Source organism: Mesoplodon mirus (assembly GCF_964341445.2).
Source record: "Mesoplodon mirus genome assembly, chromosome: 8".
Lineage (NCBI taxonomy): Eukaryota > Metazoa > Chordata > Mammalia > Artiodactyla > Ziphiidae > Mesoplodon > Mesoplodon mirus.
In genome coordinates this window covers 730,478-750,346 of record NC_138984.1, presented here as the reverse complement: position 1 = coordinate 750,346, position 19,869 = coordinate 730,478, and the positions used below count along the sequence as shown (strand labels likewise).

Below are 19,869 nucleotides of genomic sequence, written 5' to 3'. Positions count from 1 at the left end.
GCTGGGGGTGGGGGTGAACCTTGAAGACCATCGGGGCCACTTCCAGGAGACCTGGAACAGACACTGTAGGTGAGAACAGGGTGCCCTGCCAGCTGTTGCCTGGCGAGCTGAGCTGGCCTGTGGCCCCTAAGGACATCCAAAAGCTGGTGGCTTTCTGCACCTTGTACCCTTCTCAGGAACATCGAAGTCTTTTTGTAGAAAGAGTTCGTCCCGAAATTCCAGAACTGGGGGCCATGAGGAAACTTAGAGACCCAGGTCCTCGAGCTTCTTCACAGAAGACCTCTCCTCCCAAGGAAAGTGTGGGCACAAATTGGAGCAGGAAGCCCGATGAAGTCTCCTCCTGGTGGCTGGCAGCAGAGGGTCCCAAGACCCTACTCCTGGCCCTGTCCCAGGCCCCACCAGTGCTCAGAGGACAGGGGAGGGGGCCTCTTTCCTCCCGCCAGCATTTGCTGCCCAGATCATGGGCCCTGGTCAGGGAACCCTCCCCCAGCCTCAGCACTGGGCCCAGGGCCTCTGTGCATGGAGGCCCTGCAGCTCCCAGACGGAGTCCCACACCCATTAAACAGCACTTCGCAGGGACCAGTCTGAGCTTCTGGTGATAGGGCGGCACGGGACATGGCTTGCTTCTCCTGATGACTGAGGAGCCCAGGTTTCAAGGTCCTCCGGCCCCCAGTCCCAGGCCCTGACAAGGCTGCAGTGCCGCGGACCTCTTTTAGTTCTCAGGCTCCAGCGAGATGGACTGGGGTCCCGACCTGTACCCCACGCACCCTTGCTGGTGGTGCCGGGCCTCCTTCAAGGAAGTGAGATGCTCCCGGGCTCTGGTGGAGGGACAGACTGGACACATCCTTAGAGTGTCCAGGACTGGCACAGGTCACTTCCCTCAGAGGGGACTGGGTGGGCACAGAAAGCTGGGGAGAGCCGTCCAGACTTGGAGAGTGGGGAACATGTGGGGTGCTTAAGAGGGTAGGGACTGGAGGGGGGACGGGATATCAGAGGAGTGAGGTTCCTGGGCTCTGCAGACACCAGGGCGCCCCGGAAGGTGCTGACAACACCCCACTCTGACACTGGCGGCAGCCGTGTGCAGGGGGCCCGAGGGAGACTGTGGCGGGGCCAGGCCGGGCTGAGCAAGGTCCCCCATGGCCCGTGGCCCTCCCTGATCCACCGAGCCGTTTGGGGCTGTGCATCGGCTGTCTGTGTCTTCATGTGGGTATCTGTGTTGAGTGTTTGTGGTGTGTCCTCGTTGGTTGGTTGGTTGTTTTTTTCACCGTACATCACCCAGCACTGGACAGAGCACACGCTCCTTGGCTGGCTGGTGACTGATGGATTCACTGTCAGAGATGCAGCCCATGTCATCACCCTCCCCAGAAGCGGGCGCCGCTGTGAGTCACCTTGTTCACCCCAGGCACTTTCTGAAGGGCTGCGTCTGTGCCCAGATGCAGAGGCGGCTTCTTCATGCGGGGGAATCTGTGTTGCGCGAGTTCCGCTCTGGAGGCTGCTTCTCAGAGTGACTCTTTAAGAGAATGTCTTCATTGTCTTAGCAGCTGACGAGGTGCCCCGTAGTTTCTGAAACATTCCAGCATTTCATGGCATTGAGGCTGAGTCTGATTGATGCCCTGTGTGAAGCTACGGGGAACATCCCTGCGCTGCTCCATTGGTTCATGTGTATTTCTGAAGAACTGACCCCTAGAAGTGGGATTGCTGGCCCAAAGATATGCACGCTTTACGTTCTGAAATTTCCCAGTCCCCCCTCCACCAGAGAAAGTCATCCTCACACCCTTGCCAACACTAGATATGATGGTTATTTTAAGCTCTTGCTAATGTGACACGTAATCGATAACCATAATAGTTGTGATTTGAACCCCCTTGAGGACTAGTGAGTTTCTTATGTTTATTCACCATTTGTGTTTTCTTTGTGAATAACAGTCATTGTTCTCATTTTTCTGTAGGATCAGACGCTTTCTGTCACTGATTGGTAGGAGCTCCTTTTATGTGACGGATATTCACCCTTTGCATATTTAGTGCAAATATTTTCTCCAAGTCTGTCCCTCGTCTTTTGACTTGGTTTGTGGAATCTTTTCTGCACAAAAGATTCCGTCTCCCTCTCTTTCAGTGTATTCAGATCTGTTGGCCTCCTTATTTTTGTCTTCTGGCTTTTGTGTCTTGCTTAAGATTATAAAATACCCCTCTGGATTCTTTTTCTACTATTTTTATAGTTCTGAGTTGCTTAGTTGTTATCTATTTGTTTTGTTTTTGCATTTTAGCTTTCTGGAACTTTTTTTTTTTTTTTTTCCTGCAGTATGCGGGCTTCTCACTGCTGCGGCCCCTCCCGTTGCGGAGCACAGGCTCCGGACGCGCAGGCCCAGCAACCATGGCTCACGGGCCAAGCCGCTTCGCGGCACATGGGATCCTCCCGGACCGGGGCACGAACCCGCGTCCCCTGCATCGGCAGGCGGACTCCCAACAACTGTGCCACCAGGGAAGCCCTGGAACATTTTTTATGCAGGGTCCAATTTGTTCTTAGAGATTTAAGATGAATGAGCTGTCCTCTGTTTGCTTTCTGATTTATTATCCCAGCCTTGACGGACACCGTCCTAGCAAATGGGCTCCACGCTGTGCCTCGTTGGCAGGATCCTCCGCCAGCGTGAGTGACTCGCCTGTTGTTTGATGACTCTCTGCAGGGCCGAGAGAGACTCCCTGAAGAACAGCCTCTTTGAGACCCAACAGCTGGCGTCACAGCTGGCGTCACAGCAGGAGCAGCTGGAGGGAGAGGCCCAGAGTGCGAGGCTGGCCCGGCAGGCCCTGCAAGGTGCTCCGCAGACGGGCCCCCTCTGCTCCTGTCCCCAGATCAGCCCCAGAAGGACCCCTTAGATGAGCTCGTCCCCTGATGTGCTGCTCCCACTCCCTGGCCCCCAAAGGGGCCCAAACACAGCCTAGAGCTCATGTGTCTGAATGACTTGTGCCACTACTCTCTGTGATGGTTGGGCGCTGCTGCCAGCGCTGGCCCGAGGCTCAGAATGGGCTGTGGCCACAGGGTCAGCGTGGCAGCCCCCGGTCCCACCCCCTGTGTTCCTGACCCTGCTCAGCCCACCCTGCAGCATGCGGGCTGCCCAGCACGGGCTGGGATCAGGACACGTGCCTGCAGTGGTGCCTGGGGGGCTCTGTCCCGCTGGCTTGGGCTGTATCCTCAGAGCTGGGGGCTGCCACTCCACAGGGGCTTACAGGGCAGCAGGGTGCTCCGGGGGATGAGGTGGGGGTGAGGGAGGGCCCCACGGCGGGTGTCGGATGCGCCTGTCCCTTCACAGTGCAAATGGAGCAGCTGAAGAGCACCTGGGAGGTCCAGGAGACGAAGCTGCAGGGGGACGTGGGGCGGCTCTTGCAGCAGGTGGTACAGCAGGAGCAGGACACGCAGTTGGCCCTGGAGAGCCAGGCGCTGGCCCACCTCAAGGATCTAGCCCGGCTCCAGAGGGAGAAGGTCTGCCTCCCTGGGACCAGCCCCCAGCTGCCCGGTCGCTTCTCGGGAGTCTACCGTGTCCCCAGGGATGGCAGGCACTTGGGGAGGGGCCCAGGAGACCAGCCGGGTGACAGGGGTGCCCAGGCCACACTGAGGTTGGGCCGGAGGACCCTTGACAGTGCACGTGGGCAGCCGGGGCCCTGTCCCTCACGGAAGAGGCGCCCACAGGCATCGGCTGACCTGGCCGCGCTCTGAGGGCCCACGCCTGGACGGAGCTCTGACCTCCTCTGAGATGTCCCACTGGTCACAGGCCCAAAGGCCTCAAGTAACACGTCCTTACACACTTTGCATGTCAGGGTGCCTGGTGCTCTGTGGAGGCTCAGGAAAGGTTTCTGAGCTGTGACTTGAGTGGGGGGGGTGGCCGCTGGAGCCCAGAGAGCCCTTTGCAGCGCATGTCACTGCATGTGAGGTGTCGGCGTGAGGCTGGCTGGACTGGATAGTCCCTGGGCACCTGTCCTGCCCTGACGTCCCATGAACCCAGTGTCACTCAGGAACACAGGCGCCTGCTGGTCTTACGAGTCCTGACCTGTGGGTCTTCACAGCCTGTCCCTTTTCCTCGGCCCAGGAGACCCTGAGTCTGTCTCTGACAGAGGAGAAGGAAGTGGCAGCACGCAGGCTGGAACAGGAGAAGGAGCTGGTGGCAAAAAGTGCAGCCAAGGGGGAGGCTCTGAAGGAGGAAATTCAGAGCCTGAAGCATGAGCGGGATGAGAGTCTCCTTCAGCTGGAACATGAGATGCAGCAGGTGATGGGCGGACCACAAGGCAGTGGGGAGTTCTCATGTCTGCTCCCTGTGCCTTCTGCGACCCAGCAAGAGGGTGTGGGGGGCAACCTTTCCACGTCACTGTTATTGCAGCTTTGATCTTCCACAGCAGCCCTGGTGGACAGACATTCACCCACCTACCATCCACCCATCCATCCATCCACCTATCCATCCATCCACCCAACCACCTATCCACCCATCCATCCATCCATCCATCCACCAGTCCAACCATTTGTTCATCCATCCATATACCCATTCATCTATCCACCCGTCCATCCATCTGTCCATCCAACCATGCACCCATCCAACCATCCGTCCATCTATACATCCATCCATCTACCCATCCAACCATCTGTCCATCCATCCACATAACCACTCATCCATCCATCCATCCATCCATCCACCTGTCCATCCATCCATCCATCCATCCATCCAACCATTCATCCATCTGCCCACTAAACTACCTGCCCATTTATACATCCATGCAATTCACTGTCCCTCCACTCCCTTGTCCATCATCCATCCGTTCACTTGAATATCCATCCTTTATTCACACACCCAGCTGTCTACCCACATACATAGCCATCTATTAACATACCCAATAGGCCATTCACACACCTGACCATAAATCTAGCCATCAACTTGCTTAAACATCCATCCAACTATCCATCCACACAACTATCCATTGACTCACCTGACCATCCATCTATTCAACCACTCACTCAACCAGTCATCCATCCATTCACTTAAAGATCCTTCCCTCTGTCCACACACTCAGCTGCCCATCCATATCCACTGATTATCCATGTGTCTGATTATCCCTCCATCCATCTGATCAGCCAGCCAGCCAGCTATCAGTGTGTCCATCCATCAGCCACCCACCCGACCAGCCTCCCATTCCATAGGCTGTTGGAATTCAGACGCTGGGCAGGTAAAAGCTACCCTCTGAGTCCAGGCTGTTCCAGTATTCCGTGCCACCCTGAAGCATGCACTGTTGAGTGAATGGAACAGACAAGTAAACACATTCGTGTGGGTCGTCACACTGTGACAGGACTCTCAGATGTTGGTACAAGCTACAGATTGCGGGAGAAGAGTTACAGTAGCAGGAATAACCAAGGTTTACTGTCAGACTCTGCATCTCTAGTTTGATTCTCACAATGCTGAGAGGTGCACGCTCTTATCGGCCCCCTTTGACTGGTGGGAAACAGAGATTCACAGACGTTGAATAACTTGCCCAGGGTGGCACGGTACACCTGCTGGCCAGTGGGGACCGTGTCCTTGGCCACTCCGCTCTCCTGCTTCCTGAAAGTGAGGACGGCATGTCGAGGGTGGGGCTTGAAGGAGGGTCAGGAGGCTGTGGTAGAGGAAGAGCATCATACGAACGTCCGGGGAGGGCAGAGCCCCGGTTTCAACTGTTCACTAGGGTGACTCACAGAACTCCAGGAAGCATTACACTTGCAACTAGTTTTATTGTAAAGGACACAGGCCAGGACGAGCCCAGTGGAGAGACACAGGGACGGGCTCTCTCTCCACAGAGCCAGGGCAGGTCACCCACTGAAACATTAGGGTGTTTACCAGCCGCTAAGCTCCAGGGTTTTATTGGGGTTTCCTTGTGTGGGTGTGATGGACTAAACTCAGGGTCCAGCCCCCTCCCAGAGGCTGGGTGGTCAGGCTGATCTCAGCGGCTCACTGCCCCAGGGTTCTGACCACCGTGTTAGCACAAGCTCAGGTGTGGCCCCAGGGTCCACAAATAACAGACAACCCTCACCTGTGAAATTCCGGGAGTTTAGAGGCTCCCCCAGCACCCAGGGCAAAAAGTAGACACACTCTTTGTTACAAACCTCCTCCCAGAGACTGCCGTGCACAGGCCAGCAAGTGGGAATACACACTCTTACGCCCGCCTCTGTAGCACAAGGAGGAAGAGGACACACAATGTTCTGGGCCTTTCTCTTCTCAGGATCAGCAGATCTGGGGTCTTTGCACACTGTGTTCAGAGCTCGATGGCTGCATGACGCCCCGACGTGTGCAGGGACCCCCCTTTGTTCTGTTGGCCTCCCTTCGGTGGGAGTCTTGTTGCCATTATAAATAACATTATAAATACTCATCGGAGACCCCGAGCGTAGGTCATGCACGTCTCCAGGCTGCCCTCCCCAGTGGGCCTGGCATGGAGAGGATGTGCATTTGTGACTGACGGGCATTGCCAAATCTCTGCCACCCCACAGCCTGATGACAGAGCAGGGGTCCCTCCCACCTCGGGGCTGGTGGGTGAAATGCAGCATCTCTGGGGGCTCACACGCACTCCTCACCCTCAGTGACGCGGAGCACTCGGGGAGGCTAGGGACCCCTAGCGGTTCCTGCTCTGTGCCCAGAGCGGGTGGAGGGCTCCAGGGAGGAGGTGGCCCGTGAAGCCCCCTGACCTGCGTTGGGAAAGAGCAGGTATTGGACAGATGCAGGTGGGAGGGGAAGGGCACCCTCGGTGGGGTAGGGGAGCTGCCTGAGTGCAGGCTGGGAAGCTGGACCCACCCCCTCAGGATGCAGCTGCCTCTGAGGAGCTCCTCCTCCCAGAACCTACGTCCTGGCAGGGCCGTGGCACCCAGAATTCTGCTGAGCCTCTCCTCAGAGCCCCCCAGCCCTCTCACGAGCACCCCGCCCCTGTCGCCCAGGCCCTGTCTCTGAGAGAAGCGGAGGCCAGCCAGCTGAGGGAGGAGCTGTCCAGGGCCACGTGGGAGCTGGAGCTGGTGCAGCAGGAGGCCCAGGGCCGGCAGGAGCAAGCCGAGGTGAGCCCGCACCCCAGCCGGAACGAGACACCTGGCCTGGCCGCCTGCACAGCCCAGCGGGGGCGGCAGACCCCCAGAGGCGCCCCCTGCCTGCCTGGTCCCAGGGATGCATCCCCTACACCCAACCCACCCGAGCCTCCGTTTCCCCCAGGGATCTCCAGATCCCCTGCTGGGAGGGAACAGCGTCTCTGCGGGAAGCAAAGGCGATGGGTTGGGACAGGGGTGGGGGGCAGAAGGCCAGTCACCCTCGTGCCACTGGGCAGAAGCCAGAGAGGGGAGGGCCTGGCACCAGCAACAGAGGGGGCAGGCCCAGGCTTATGCCCGCCAGCCCCCCAGACCCTGGCCTTCCCTGTCTGACTTCAGCTGCCTGTGGTACAGCATAGCTGTAGGAGACTCCGAGGGCCTCTTGGGGCTGACTTTCTGGAGAGGCCCCTCCCAAAGGAGAAACCCAGCGGGTAGGCCGGCGTTGTAACTGAGGCAAACGCTCACCGGAAAGGATCCCATAGGGAATCCCCAGCAGAGCCGGAGGGAGGCATCCACCAAGGGGCCAGAAGAGACCCCAGCAGGTAGCCGCTCACCCTGGGCCAGTGGACAGAGGCCCACACGTGCATAGAGGCCACTGTGGGCAGCCAGCTGGAGTCACCTGGGGCTCCTGACTCCTCTTCAGGAGCCCACGTCTGGGGGAGACAGGGCAGGCAAGAGCAACTAAGACTCCGGGGAGTAGGGGTGGCAACGCTGGGGTCCTGTGCCCACCCCACGGGCGGGGCTGGGCACCGCTGCGGTCACTGGCAGGGTAGCCTCGGCCTGTTTACGGAGTGGTGCCAGGCCCTGGGTGGGTGACACAGAGGCCAGGGCCCTGCTGCTCACGGGGGAGGGGGCCGGGGGGATGGCTCACGGTGAGGTCGGGGGACGCAGTGCCCCGCGGGTAGTGGGGGTGGTCGAGGGCAGGGCCGGACCCTGCTGCTCAGGACTCCAGCCGCACCCAGTCGGCTCAGTTGGGCCAGCGCCATGTCTCCTCTGCCCCCTGCCTTTGTCCTTCCAGCCTGCCCACCTTCATTTTTCACCCCAGTCCCTGGTGTGTCCCCAGCCCCAAGGGTGCGGGGTTAGATGCTCCCCTGGTGTTGCATTAATGATTCAGTGAGTCCATGAACAAGTGAGTGGGTGGAACGCAGGCTGCAGGGCTGGGTGGCAACCCTCTGACCCCACAAGCAGGGCCGTGCTCAGTGACCGCACGGGGACCTGGACGAGGGCAGGACGCCCAGATGGCAGGCCTGGGGAGGCCAGGCAGTTTGTTTCGACCTAGCGGGCAGTGGGGGGAGGGGCGCTGGGCAAGGGAAGGAGTGTTGCAATTGAGAGTTGGCTGCCAGGGTGTTTCCTCACCCCCTCCTGATGCAGCGACCCGGACCCCCGGGTCACTAGCAGAGCAGTCCGGGCAGCTCCTGGCACCCGGGAAGGTGTTGCCTAAGAGCCTCTCTCCCTGGAGCCCCCGCCCTGCTCCGTCCCACCCCGGAGGCCGGATGGCCCCTCCGTGGGCACAGCCGTGAAGGGCGTGGGAGCCCCATGGGGCTGGGGCCTCCTTTCCCCAACCACCCCTAGCTGCTCCCTCGGCCCACCCTGTGGTCAGGGGGCCAGGAAAGACCCCAAGACCCGGGAGCGGAGGCCCCAGCTTGCAGAGGGGCCTCTCTGGGAGTCTTCCCTAGCGCTGGCTCTGAGTCTCCTGCTGGATGGGCTGGGGGGTGGGGTGGGGGGCCTGCCCGCCAGCTGGGCTCTTCCGGGAGCTCATTAAGGGTTCTTTTGCCACCTCGGCTTGGAAAACGGAAATTAAAACCCACTGAGAGGGGAGGGTGGGGAGAAAGGCCAGCCAAGAAACACCAGTTGTGGGGTGACCTACGAGCAAGCCCCCCGTAGGTGGAGGGGCTCCCGGCTTTGCCCTGCAGTTCATGACCCCGAAGAGGCAGTCCTTCCACTCGCACCCCACCTTGGCCCCACCAAGCACTCACTGCAGCCTTGCTAGGGCTGTCCTGGGGGCACAGCCAGACCTGGCCGTCCAAGGTGACACTTCTCAGTGGAGATGGACAGCAGGGGCCAGGAACAGAGGTGGCACCAGCGAGGTTCCTTCCCCGAGAACAGGAGGCTTGGCCTGATAGAGCCCCGGCCTGCCAGATCCCTCAGGCAGTGGCCTGTGAACTGGGGAGGTGGGGGAAGGGTGTCTCCCGGAGACCCAGTGGGGGCAGCAGGGCTCCAGGCCTCCCGGGAGCACAAAGCCAGCTCTGTCCCTTGCCCTGCGGAGGAAACTGCCCCTCGGGGCCCAGACCACCTCGGGCCGGGTGGCGGGGGTGTGTCCTGGCCAGGAGGCCGGGCTGGGCCTCGGGCTCAGGGTAAGCAGGTGGTGTCCTCGTTCATGGACAGGAGGGGTTCGCGCACCGCCATGGCCAAGCCTGTGGCCCAGAGGTCCCCCTGCTCCAGGTGCCCCTCGGTTAGCACTAGAGGAGCGTCTTGGGTGCTGTGGCCACAGGAAAGCAGATTCAGGCCAAGCTGAGGCCCGCCCGAATGGACATCCAAGTTCGGAGCGTAGCCGCGTGTCCGAACAGGGACGACCCCTGCCCAAGGGGTGCAGGCAGAGCCCCCGACCCCTCCCGGGCGTGTCATGGGCACTCACACACTTAGAGCCTGGGGGCGTCCCCCAATCCACCCGCCTCCTTGAAAGTTCAGGGGGCAGAGTCAGCCCTTCCCATGGGAAGCTCCCCCACCCCACCCCCGGGGCCTCTGCCCCGCCCCCCTCACCACTGGGACCCTCAGGAACCGGCACTGGTGGCATTGACCGTGGTCATCCAGAGCCCCAGGCCCACCTTATGTGGCCCGAGCGGGCTGCCCGCCTGGCCCAGGACCGCGTGTGGCTGCCCGTGGGGGCCTGAGCCTACTGCCAGGCGCGCTTGACACTGCGGCTGGTTTGCTGCTCCCCCCAGGCCACCATCAGCGCCACGACCGCAGACCTGAAGGCCCTGCAGGCCCACTTTGAGGATGCCGTCTCGGCCCATCAGAGGGAGGCCAGGGCTCTGGGCAAGAGGCTCCGGGAGATGGCCGCCCAGCGGAGCAGCGCCTGGAGAGAGGTGAGGCAGGGTGAGAAGGGGGGCCCCTGCGAGGAAGGTGTGACCTGAGGGGTAGGAGGGCACCTGCATCCAGGACCCACCTTCCAACAAGCCGTGGGGAGAGCCCAGGCGAGACGCTGCTGAGCGGGTGCGGCCCGCACACAGCGTGAGGCCTGGATGCCACCAGACCAGGCCCTGGGGGGGCGAGGCCTCCCTGGGCAGGGGGAGACACGCAGAGTGAGTGGGGTGTCCCGGGGCAGCCACGCGCGGGCGCCACCAGGGCCCAGAGGCTGGTGCAGGGCCCCCAGAGCCTTGTGAGGTGCGCCGGGGTGGGGGTCAGGCTGCGCCTGGGAGAGCGGAGCTCGGCGGGCAGGCTGGGGAGGTGTTTCTGAAGGGGATTTGATGGGACGTGGGGATGCCGGGAGGGGGCGGGCAGGCGGGCACAGGGATTGGGGCGGGGGGAGGGGCCCCGGGGCCCGGCGACCTCATGCACTCCCCGGGCCGGGCGCCAAGGCTGGCAGGCGGCGGGGGGAGCAACCAGCAGAGTGAGGAGAGGGGCCGGGCCCTCCCCCAGCCCCCCGAGCCGGGCCAGGAGAGGACGAGAGCGTGATTGAACATGACAGCCTGTTTACTTTGGCCCCCAAAGAGAAAGGTCTCCTTTCAACAGATTTCGAAGTCAGGCCCGGTCAGCGACCACACGGGGAAGCAGAATGAGATTTTAAAACTGGGGGCGGCAGGGGGAGGAGCCGGGGAGAGGGGGGCACGTTTGTGCTGGGGGTGAAGGGAGAAAGCAATGCCTCGTGGGAAGTTCAAGTTCCCCGATTGGCCGCCCCCAGAAAGGAGAGGGGCCCCAGAATGGGGACGGGGTGACGGGGAGGCTGGGGCGGGTGAGGGGGGCAAGGGGAACAATGGCAGAGAGACGGAGCCCAGAGGACCCTCCCAGGCGCCAGGCTGGCCCGGAGTCACCATGGAAACCATAACACTTTCACAGCCTTTAAACTGGAGGAACGTCCAGGCCTCTCACAGCCGTGCCTGAGGTCCACACGCGCGTGTGTGCGTGTGTGTGTGTATCACACGCAATACATACACCGCCTGTGCACATGGAGACCACACCCCCATGCACACACGTGCACTCATGCGTGGACACAGCACTCACACATGCAAACACATATGGGCGTGCAACAAGCAGCACATGTGACTCCGAGTGTACTCACACGTATGAGCATGACACATGCGTGTGAACGGACATGTGGGCACGCATGTCTGCACATAGGTGTGTGCAGACGCACACACCACACACGCATGCTGTGTGCATACACACGTGTGTGCTTGCACATGCATGCACACACGTGAACACGCACACACAAGCCAGGGCCCCTCAGCAGCCCCTCCCCTGCTTTCCCTCCTCCATGCAGAGCCCTCGGGTCACCTCCCTGCAGGAGATTTCAAAAGAGTCTGTTTATACAATTTCTAGTAAAGAAATAATTATTATAATCACATTAAGAGATTTGGCTGTAAAATTCCTGTAAAAGGGCCGGTTGTTCTCATGAGGCGGGGGGCGGGGCAGGGGGGCTCCCCCACGTTTGTTTTGCTTGTTTTCATCTCCTCGGCCCTGGGAAATGAAAACAGCTTCTTTTATGACAGATAGGCCCTTTTGCTGGTCCTTGACCTTCGGGGTGGATTTCTGCTGAGCTCGGCGGAAAATGCTCTGCACAGTTGTGGCTCCCACATGTGGGGGGCGGGAGGGGAGCGGAGGGGGGCCCTTCCCCAAAACAGAACAACAATAACAGCCAGCGGACGCGGGAGCCAGGCCGGCCAGGGGCCTGGACAGTGTCCCGCTGAAACAGCCAGCAAAGTGGGGCTCGCTCTGGCAAACCAGCGCCTGGACATGTCTCTGTTTTTGTGGCTTCCCCCGCCGGCTTCCTCCACCTCCTCCTCTGGGGCACACCTTCTCCAGAGTGCGCCGGTGGTGGTCGGTGGGGAGACCAGGGGTCCCAGCCGAGCCCCAGAGCCCGCACGTCGGGCTGAGCTGCCCCTTCCCGGGGGTCTGCACTCCCTCCAAGCACCTCCCACCAGAGGGTGAGCCCCGGGGGCCCTGAGGCAGCTCGTGTCCCAGAGCGCTTAGGAACCCTGACCGCCACCGACGCTTCAGCTCGGCTCTCAGCCCCACAAAACCATGGAGCCCGCAGGCCCTGCCCAGAAGCCAGGGGGTGAGGAGGGCCCCGGAGCAGGGGATAACACAGGTTCCGGCTCCAGCGCGGTGGGAGTCCCCCTCTGGACCCGGAGCAGGTCTGGCAGGGGACGAGGACACACCTGCAGCCTCTTCCCCCTCCTCGGGTCAGCTCACAGAGGTGTGGAGTGGCCTGAGGCCAGGGTCCGGGTTGCTGGGCCCTGAGGTCCCCACTGGCTCCACAGCCTTCCCACCCTGGGGCCTCTGCTGCCCTCACCCCTGGGGTTTAGGAGGCCCTCGATTCTGTGGCGGGCACCTTGAACCGTGCTCCTGTGACAGTGGCAGCCCGGTCCAAGCGGCCCTGCTGCGGCCAGAGGACGCTGAGGGCGCCGTCGCCCAGAGACCTGGCCTCCCGACTCCCTCCCTCACCGAGAGGGAGCCGAGGCCTGAGGCAGTAGACGTGCCCACGGCCTTGCAGGGCTCAGGAGCCTGGGCTGCTGAGGCTGCTCTCCACACCAGGGTGGGCGGTGGCCCGGGGGCCACACCCTTATTGAAGGGAGGAGCCGGCCCGAGGGACACAGGTGGGGACAGTGCAGATGTGTGGGTGGAGCTGTGTCCCACACAGGCCCTGCTGACCGGTGACCAACGTCCCCAGGGTCCAGGGAGGGAGCCCAGGGCAGCACCAGGGTCAGGAAGGGCCAGGGTGTCCCCTGCCAGGGCTCTGGGATGGGCCCCTGTGGGCCATCCTGCAGCCCCAGCGGCGTGGGCAAAGCCAGGCTGCCTGCTTCTCCTTCGAGCACTGGACGACCCGGGGCCGGGGTCGGGGGGGCACTGGCGCTGCCAGAGCAGAGCCGGAGGCCACAGCTGACCCTGGCCCGTGGCCCCCAGCTGGCCCCTAGAGACACACACTCCTCCCCAGGCGGAGAGGCTGCGGGCACAGCTGGACGAGGCCCAGGAGGGGCTGGCCGCCCTGCACCGGGAGCTGCAGGGCAGCGAGGAGAGCCGGGAGAGGCTGCACAGGGAGGCCCGGGACGCCTGCCGGGCGCTGGAGGACGAGGCCCGAGAGAAGAACATGCTGCGGGTCACCCTCCACAGAGTCGAGCAGGAGAAGGCCAGGTAGGGCGGCCGCCCCACAGAGCAGCCCTGGTCCTATTGAGCTGGGCCAGATGATGGTGAAGTGGACACACCAAGCGGACCCAGGGTGCCAGCTGCCCGTCCAAAGGGTCTACGGTGCTGGCACAGGAGGTGGAGGCTGGGATGCCGCCAGGCCTGTCCTCACCCTCAGGAAGTTCCGTTCAGCAGGCAAGACAGGCCCCAGGTGGCCAGAAGGAGACGGCCCAGGGCTGGGGAGCAGAGGGAGGCCAAGGACCTGGTCAGTGGCTCCGGGATGCCTACCAGAGGCAGGACAGACTGGCCGGAGCTGTGGCCCTCCCCGGGGAGCAGCAGATGTGCCGGGGGTGCTGGACACTGGGTCTCTGGGAGCGTGGCTAGAGGGAGGGGAGTGGGGAGAGGGGCTGAGACACGGCAAGGGGCCCGGCCAGCTGGGCAGTCGGACCCAGACAGAGGTGTGCCCCAGGAGGCTGGGCTTCGGGACACTCGAATCGGATGTGGGGAGTGTCTGGCTGGAGTGAGGCGGGCGGCCTGCCGGGTGGCCAGGACCATCACCTCGGGGGATGCCGGAGCCCCCGGGGAGCTCCCCGGCCCAAGGTTGTGACCCTCTGCTCAGCTTTCAGCGTTCCAAGGAGGAGAAGGCACAGAAGGTGCTGGTCCTGGAGGAGGCCTGGGCAGCGGCTCAGAAGGAGGCCGGCGAGCTGCGGGCCCTTCTGCAGGGGGCAGAGCAGGCACGGGCAGATGCCCGCCGGCAGCTCCAGGAGCTACGCAGACAGGTGAGGGGCCGCCCTGGAGCCCACACCCCTCCAGGAGCGTCACCCCCACTCCCCAGACTTGGAGCCACAGCAGAAGGGCCCTGCTTAGACTCACAGGGTCTGGGTTGGGTCTGCCTGTGGGGCACAAGGACAAGCCCCACACCTACTGGCTTAAAACAATCATTCGGACGCCCGTGGACTCTGAGGGCCAGGAGGGCAGCCAGGGCGCCACGCCGAGGAGACTCCACTCCACAGAGGGACCGATGGTGGGGCTCTCCCAGCACGGCTTCTCAGGTGTCCGGTGGCTGATGCTGGCTGTCGGGGGGACGGGGTGGGCAGCTCCCGTGGCCCCGAGTGGCCTGGGTTCTTCCCATCATGGCCGCCTCAGGGCTCAGGGTGAACAGATGGGTACTGCTTCACCCTTTAGCCTTGGCGTCCGAGGTCACGGCCACTTAACACTGACCACCTTGGTCTCAGCCCACCCAGGAGGGCCCTAGACCGCCCTTCAAAGTGTGCACACCCAGTTTTGCCAGACTTCTGCAGACAAATTTGTTGGTGAACTGTCTGCTGTAGGGACGGGCACAGGCACCCTTCCTCACTCGAATGGCCTCTGCACCAGCATTTTTCACGTCTCTGGGCTCCACAGAGCGTCCTGGCCCCAGAGACGAGACAACAGGAGGGGGTGTGGAGTGGCCGAGAGAGTCAGCTCCAAGGGCCTGGTCCTGGTCTTGCGGGGGGCATGGCACAGACCCTAGGCTGGAACTGGACTTGGCCTTAGCCTCCCCGAGTGCAGTCTGCTGCCCGGGAGGCAGGCTCCCTCCCGGGCCATGTGAGCAGAGGCAGAGGTCAGGGAGGCCCCCCCAGCCCCCCCTGCCCTCCTGGCACAGAGGCCCAGGCGACCCCATCAGTGTAGACCCCACACACCCAGGTGATGTCACTGGAGGCCGAGAACCAGAGGAAGAGCCAGGAGCTGTGCCGGATGCAGGTCCGGGGCGCACAGGGTGCGCAGCAGCAGCAGCAGAGCCAGCAGGGGGCGCTGGAGCTGCAGAGGCTGGCGGCCAAGGCACAGGCAGCCAGAGAGGGCTCGCAGAGGGAGGTAGGAGCCCAGCAGCGCCCAGGGCTTCCCGTCTGGCAGGCGCGGGGCCTCAAGCTGGGGGACTGGCTGTCTCCACCCCAGCCTGGGCACTTCCTGAGGGGCTGTGGCGTCTCCGTTTATCCCCCATTCACTCATGAGTATTCAGAGGGCACCTTGCCTGAGTCCACAGAGGGACCACCATCCCAGGGGATGGGGGCACAAGTCAGGCCGCGAACAGGGTCTGCCTGGGGCTTGCCCCACGGAGGCCAAGGAGGGGACAGCTTGGGGCCACCGCCCCATCTGGCCAGGGCTGTGTGGCTGCCAGTGGGCTCTAATCCTGCCAGGACCTGCTCCATTGTTCTGGGGTGTCCCTCCCCACCTGGGCTCAGGTGTCCCCATAGTCCGACAGGGGGTGGGAAGCAGGTCCAGTGCCCCCTAGCTGTGACATGCTGAGGAGAGGGTAAGACCAAGAGGGCTGGGGAGTCTTCAGAGGGCAGGTGGGTCTGGAGCCCCCGAGTCCCTCCCCCAGGTCCTGAGGCTGCAGCGGACGCTGGCGGAAGCGGAAACCAGGGCCGAGGCCCGGGAGAAGCAGCCGGAGGAGCGCCTCTGCGAGAGCTGGGGCGCCGAGCGGGCCCTCTGGGCCGAGCTGCACGGCGTCACCAGGAAGCGGCAGCAGGCCAGCTGCACGGCCGATGGCCTCCAGGCTCGCCTGGATAGGGCCTGCCAGCGGGTCGGCAGCCTGCAGCAGGAGGTGGCCCAGGCTGAGGGCGCCCGGCGGGAGGTGGAGGCCCAGCTGGGCCGGCTGTGGTCCACGCTCCGCCTGGGCCTGGGGCTCCAGGGACAGAGCCCCGTGGCCTCCCCCGAGCGGCCCAGCTCCCCTGCCAAAGGTCAGTGTCCTCCGTGGCTTCAGGCAGGCTCCTGTCCCAGCTGGGTCACCCTCCTGGGGCATTCCCCGCCCCCTAGGGCTCATGATCCTCGGTCCGGGTTAGGGTTAGGAATGCAAAGGAGGAATGTCTGGGAGCACAGCCAGCAGGAGAGAAGCGGGGGCCTGAGCCCTGTGCCTCTCCCCAGGCTCCCCATGGCCGGAGACGGCAGAGAGAAAGGGGGACAGGGCACCTGCGTGTCTGTCACCGCATCCCTGCCACGCTCTCTCAGGCATCACTGTCTTGCAGGCTCAGAGGGCACCCAGGGTTCCCCTGGGCGGCGGAGTGCCAGCGCCCCCGGCCGGTCCCGCTCGCCGCTCCGATGGCCCTCGCCTGCCCCGGGAGATCGCAGCGCAGGGGGGGCCGTGGCCTCGGTGAGGGACGACCTGGGGGACTTGGTGCAGAAGCAGCGGGATGCCCGGCGGGAGCGGGAAGGGGGGCGGGGAGGACCCGTCCTGGAGGCTCCAGGAGGCGGCGAGGAGACGCTCGCTCGGTCTGCTGTCCTTCTGTCTGTCCGTCCTGGATCCACTGAGACCCTGGCAGGACCCTGAGGGATAAACACCAATAAATACCAGCATCCCTCGAAACCCAGCTGCCCCATTGTCCAGGGCTGCCTTCCGTCCTCAGACCAGGCAGCAGTGCCTGTCCTCTGAAGAACCAACCCAGGGGCTGGCCCGGTCCCCCCTAGAGTGCCCCAGTGACCCCACCCTGCTGCCCCAGGGATCCCGCAGGGCAGTCCATGAGCTGCCCCCGCCAGATTCGCCAGACTCGAAGGGGCGAGGGTGGGAAAAGACAGACTGACAGTGACCGGGCCCTGGCCCGGGGTCCTCCACGGACACCTGTTCCCCTTCCACCGCCCACCGCCGCCCTACCCGACCAGTGCCAGCCCCGGGGACGGGCTCCAGCCCCACACAGGCCCAGATCCCGGTGGGGGGCCATCCCTGCAGGTCACCCTGACCCCACCTACCGGCCGGCTCCTGTGCCCCTGCAGGCCCTGTTGCCCCGCTCTGTGTCCATCCCGCACAGCTGGACACGGGAGCCCAGCCGCCACTCCAGCCCTCGGTGCCCCCCTCCCCGCACCCGCAGGCCAGCCCAGCCACCCACCGCCCTGTCCCACCCGAGCAGCCATGAGCTGCCCCACCCGACCCTCTAGCCCAGTACTTGGCCCTTCACCAACCCACGCCCACCAGCTGCCCCTTGACCTTGGTTCTCCCGCCCAGGATGCCTGGCGCTGCCAGGCGGGGAGGCTGAGCAGCCGGCTGAGCAAGGCCGAGAGCGAGCGTGCCCAAGCCCAGAGCCACGCGGGGCAGCTGCAGAGGGCGCTGGCCGAGGCAGAGGAAAGTAGCCGTCCTTACCCCCCCTGCCCTGGGCACCACTGCAAGGGCCCCCAGAGCCCACCTCCTGGCACCACGAGGGTCCGTCCCAGGAGCTGCTCGGGCTCAGGCCACGGGGCCAGACCCCGGAACCAGTGCGCCCCCCACCCCGAGGCGCCCCAGCACCTGGCAGCTGGTGGGTCTTTCTCAGCCGTGGCTTCCCCGTCACAAGGCAGTAAAGTCCAGAGGCCTCCAAGGCCCGCCCCGACCTGGCCCCCAGCTCCTCCGCCACGCCGGCCTCCTGCAGTCCCACCTCTGGGCGTCTGCACCGGCTGTGCCTGCCGCCCGGGCCCTCTTCCCCCCCCGGGTCCTCGGCCCACGTCAGCTCCTCAGAGGGAGGCCCCCTGCCCTGCTGGCCACCCCACCTCCTTTCTGTCCCCCTTCCCCCACTCCTGGGTCTGCCCAGGAGGCAGGCCCGGGCCTGGCACGGAGTCCAAGGGAGGGATGTCCGGGAGCAAAGCCAGCAGGAGAGAAGGAAGGTGGGGAGGGGCCTGGAGTCCAGGCAGAGGGAGCTGGCACCCCAGACCTGCCCCCGGGGACCTTGACTTTGAGGCAGGATGGGAAGGGAAGGGAATTTTCAGAGGGGGGCCTCTCCAGCCCCTACCATCCAGGTGCTGGTCACTTAAACTCACCAAGCCTCAGTTTTCCAGCCTGTGCAATGGGAGGGGCCATCCCCGGGAGGCAGCCCCACAGAACTTGGGAGCCAGGTGAGCTGCCCCGCTTGCCCCACAGGCCGGCGCCAGGCGGAGGGGGAGCTGAGCGGCTCACAGGCTGCGCGGGCCCTGCAGGAGGAGGTGCCCCCGAGGCGCGGAAGAGCAGAGGCTCCAGGTGGGCGCACCTCACACCCCGGGGCAGGGGGCGGGGTGGGGAGGAAGGCTTCTGGGGGAGGGCGTGTTCCAGGTCCCTGTGGGCAGCGGCATGGCTGCACAGGTGGCCCCCGGTCATCGGGCCCCCACAGAGCTCGTCAGGGCCACCCTGGCAGAGCCGTCTTTGCAGTGGTCCCAGCCTTTATTTTACAGATTTGCAGACACTGAGTCCTGAGCAGGGAGCGGCTTGGCCCTGGTGGCACAGTCGGCGAGGGGCCGAGTCGGGGGCAGACCCCCGGCCTCCCAGGTCTGTGCTTTTGGCGGCAGGCATAGGGTGGCACTGGCCTAGCTTTGGAACTCTCCAGATGTGTGGGATCATATGTCTGCTGCCGCGGGACCGCATTTTCTTCTATGACACTCACACGTGGAAGGAGGTTGCACAGGGTGGACTTGGGTAAATATACCACGTGCTGGCCTTTGGGGTGTGAAGGCGACCACCGGGGTGAAGTTTTCAGGTGAGGATCTGGGCCTGGGGTGGGGGCCAGGCCTGGGTGGACGGGGGCTGGCCCGGACCCCCCTCACTGCACCCCACCCAGGCCCACGAGTCCAAGGAGCCCTGGACTGTGCTAAGATCACTCGGCAGGACAGCGCCAGGGCTCAGCTGGGTCTGGGCCGCTGCGGCTGCTTGAGGGCCTCAGAGCACCAAGAACAGCGCACCTGGCTCAGGGGGTACAGGCCCCAGAGGCAGTCACCCCCAGGTGTCAGGGAATCGGGCCCCCCGGCCCCATGCTGAAAAGACGAGGGTGACAGAGACAGCAGAGTGGAGGGGCTGAGGAGGACACGGGTTCGGGTCCAGGCCACCCCCTCCCAGTGCCTTGCGAGGAGGGACCTGGAGAGATGGCCTTGCAGGTCAGCACAGCAGTGAGCCAGGCGAGGCCTGTAGGGCCCCAGGGGCAGCCGGCAGGCAGGCCTGCCCTCAGAGGGCAGGTGCGGATGCCAAGCCTGCGCTGACTTGCTCCATGCGGGGCTCGGCCTGGAGCCTGGTGGCAGGGGCCTGGGTCCCAGGTGCCCGCTAGGCCAGGAGCCTCTGAGGAGGGGCCTCCTGCAGGTGATGGGCAGAGAGCAGAGAAGGAGCTCAGCCTGGAAAACATTGGTGAGCTGAGAGGAGATTTCTGTTTCAAAGGCCCCAGTGGCTGCAGCTGCTGCGGAGAGGCTCGGAGGGCTCAGTCCCAGGGCCCAGGTGCCTTGCTGGGGGCTTGGGAGATGCCCAGGAAGTGTGGGGTCTGAGGAAGCAGGGGAGGCGGGGCCAGGCTGTGTTCCATTTTACACGTATGTCCACATGTATTTGTTCCATGCGCATTTGAAAATAGTGTTTCCTGTTTGCAGGTTACACGTTTTGAAGTATACCTCTTAAACCAACCTTTACATCATTCAAATATTCCACCTTGATTCTGTCTCCTGGATTTATCGAAGCTAAGAATCATGTGTGGAATTTTCCCAAGACAGTTTTTTGGGGCAAT

At 63.5% G+C, this 19,869-nt stretch overlaps 1 protein-coding gene across 9 annotated transcripts in view; it reads left to right on the top strand.

Annotated features, from left to right (window-relative positions):
* The window catches only part of CROCC2 (ciliary rootlet coiled-coil, rootletin family member 2), a 68,639-nt gene that overhangs the window by 34,495 nt on the left and 14,275 nt on the right, over positions 1–19,869 (top strand). For 8 of the 9 annotated variants that reach the window (XM_082630889.1, XM_082630888.1, XM_082630887.1 and 5 more), the window contains 12 exons: positions 2,679–2,806; positions 3,303–3,472; positions 4,077–4,253; positions 6,935–7,048; positions 10,015–10,158; positions 13,227–13,423; positions 14,034–14,193; positions 15,101–15,268; positions 15,777–16,134; positions 16,420–16,544; positions 17,391–17,511; positions 18,276–18,371. In XM_082630889.1, the coding sequence (XP_082487015.1) occupies positions 2,679–2,806; positions 3,303–3,472; positions 4,077–4,253; positions 6,935–7,048; positions 10,015–10,158; positions 13,227–13,423; positions 14,034–14,193; positions 15,101–15,268; positions 15,777–16,134; positions 16,420–16,544; positions 17,391–17,511; positions 18,276–18,371 (1,958 nt within the window). The remainder of the gene's footprint in view (positions 1–2,678; positions 2,807–3,302; positions 3,473–4,076; positions 4,254–6,934; positions 7,049–10,014; positions 10,159–13,226; positions 13,424–14,033; positions 14,194–15,100; positions 15,269–15,776; positions 16,135–16,419; positions 16,545–17,390; positions 17,512–18,275; positions 18,372–19,869) is intronic. The other variant, XM_082630892.1, reaches the window with a different exon arrangement.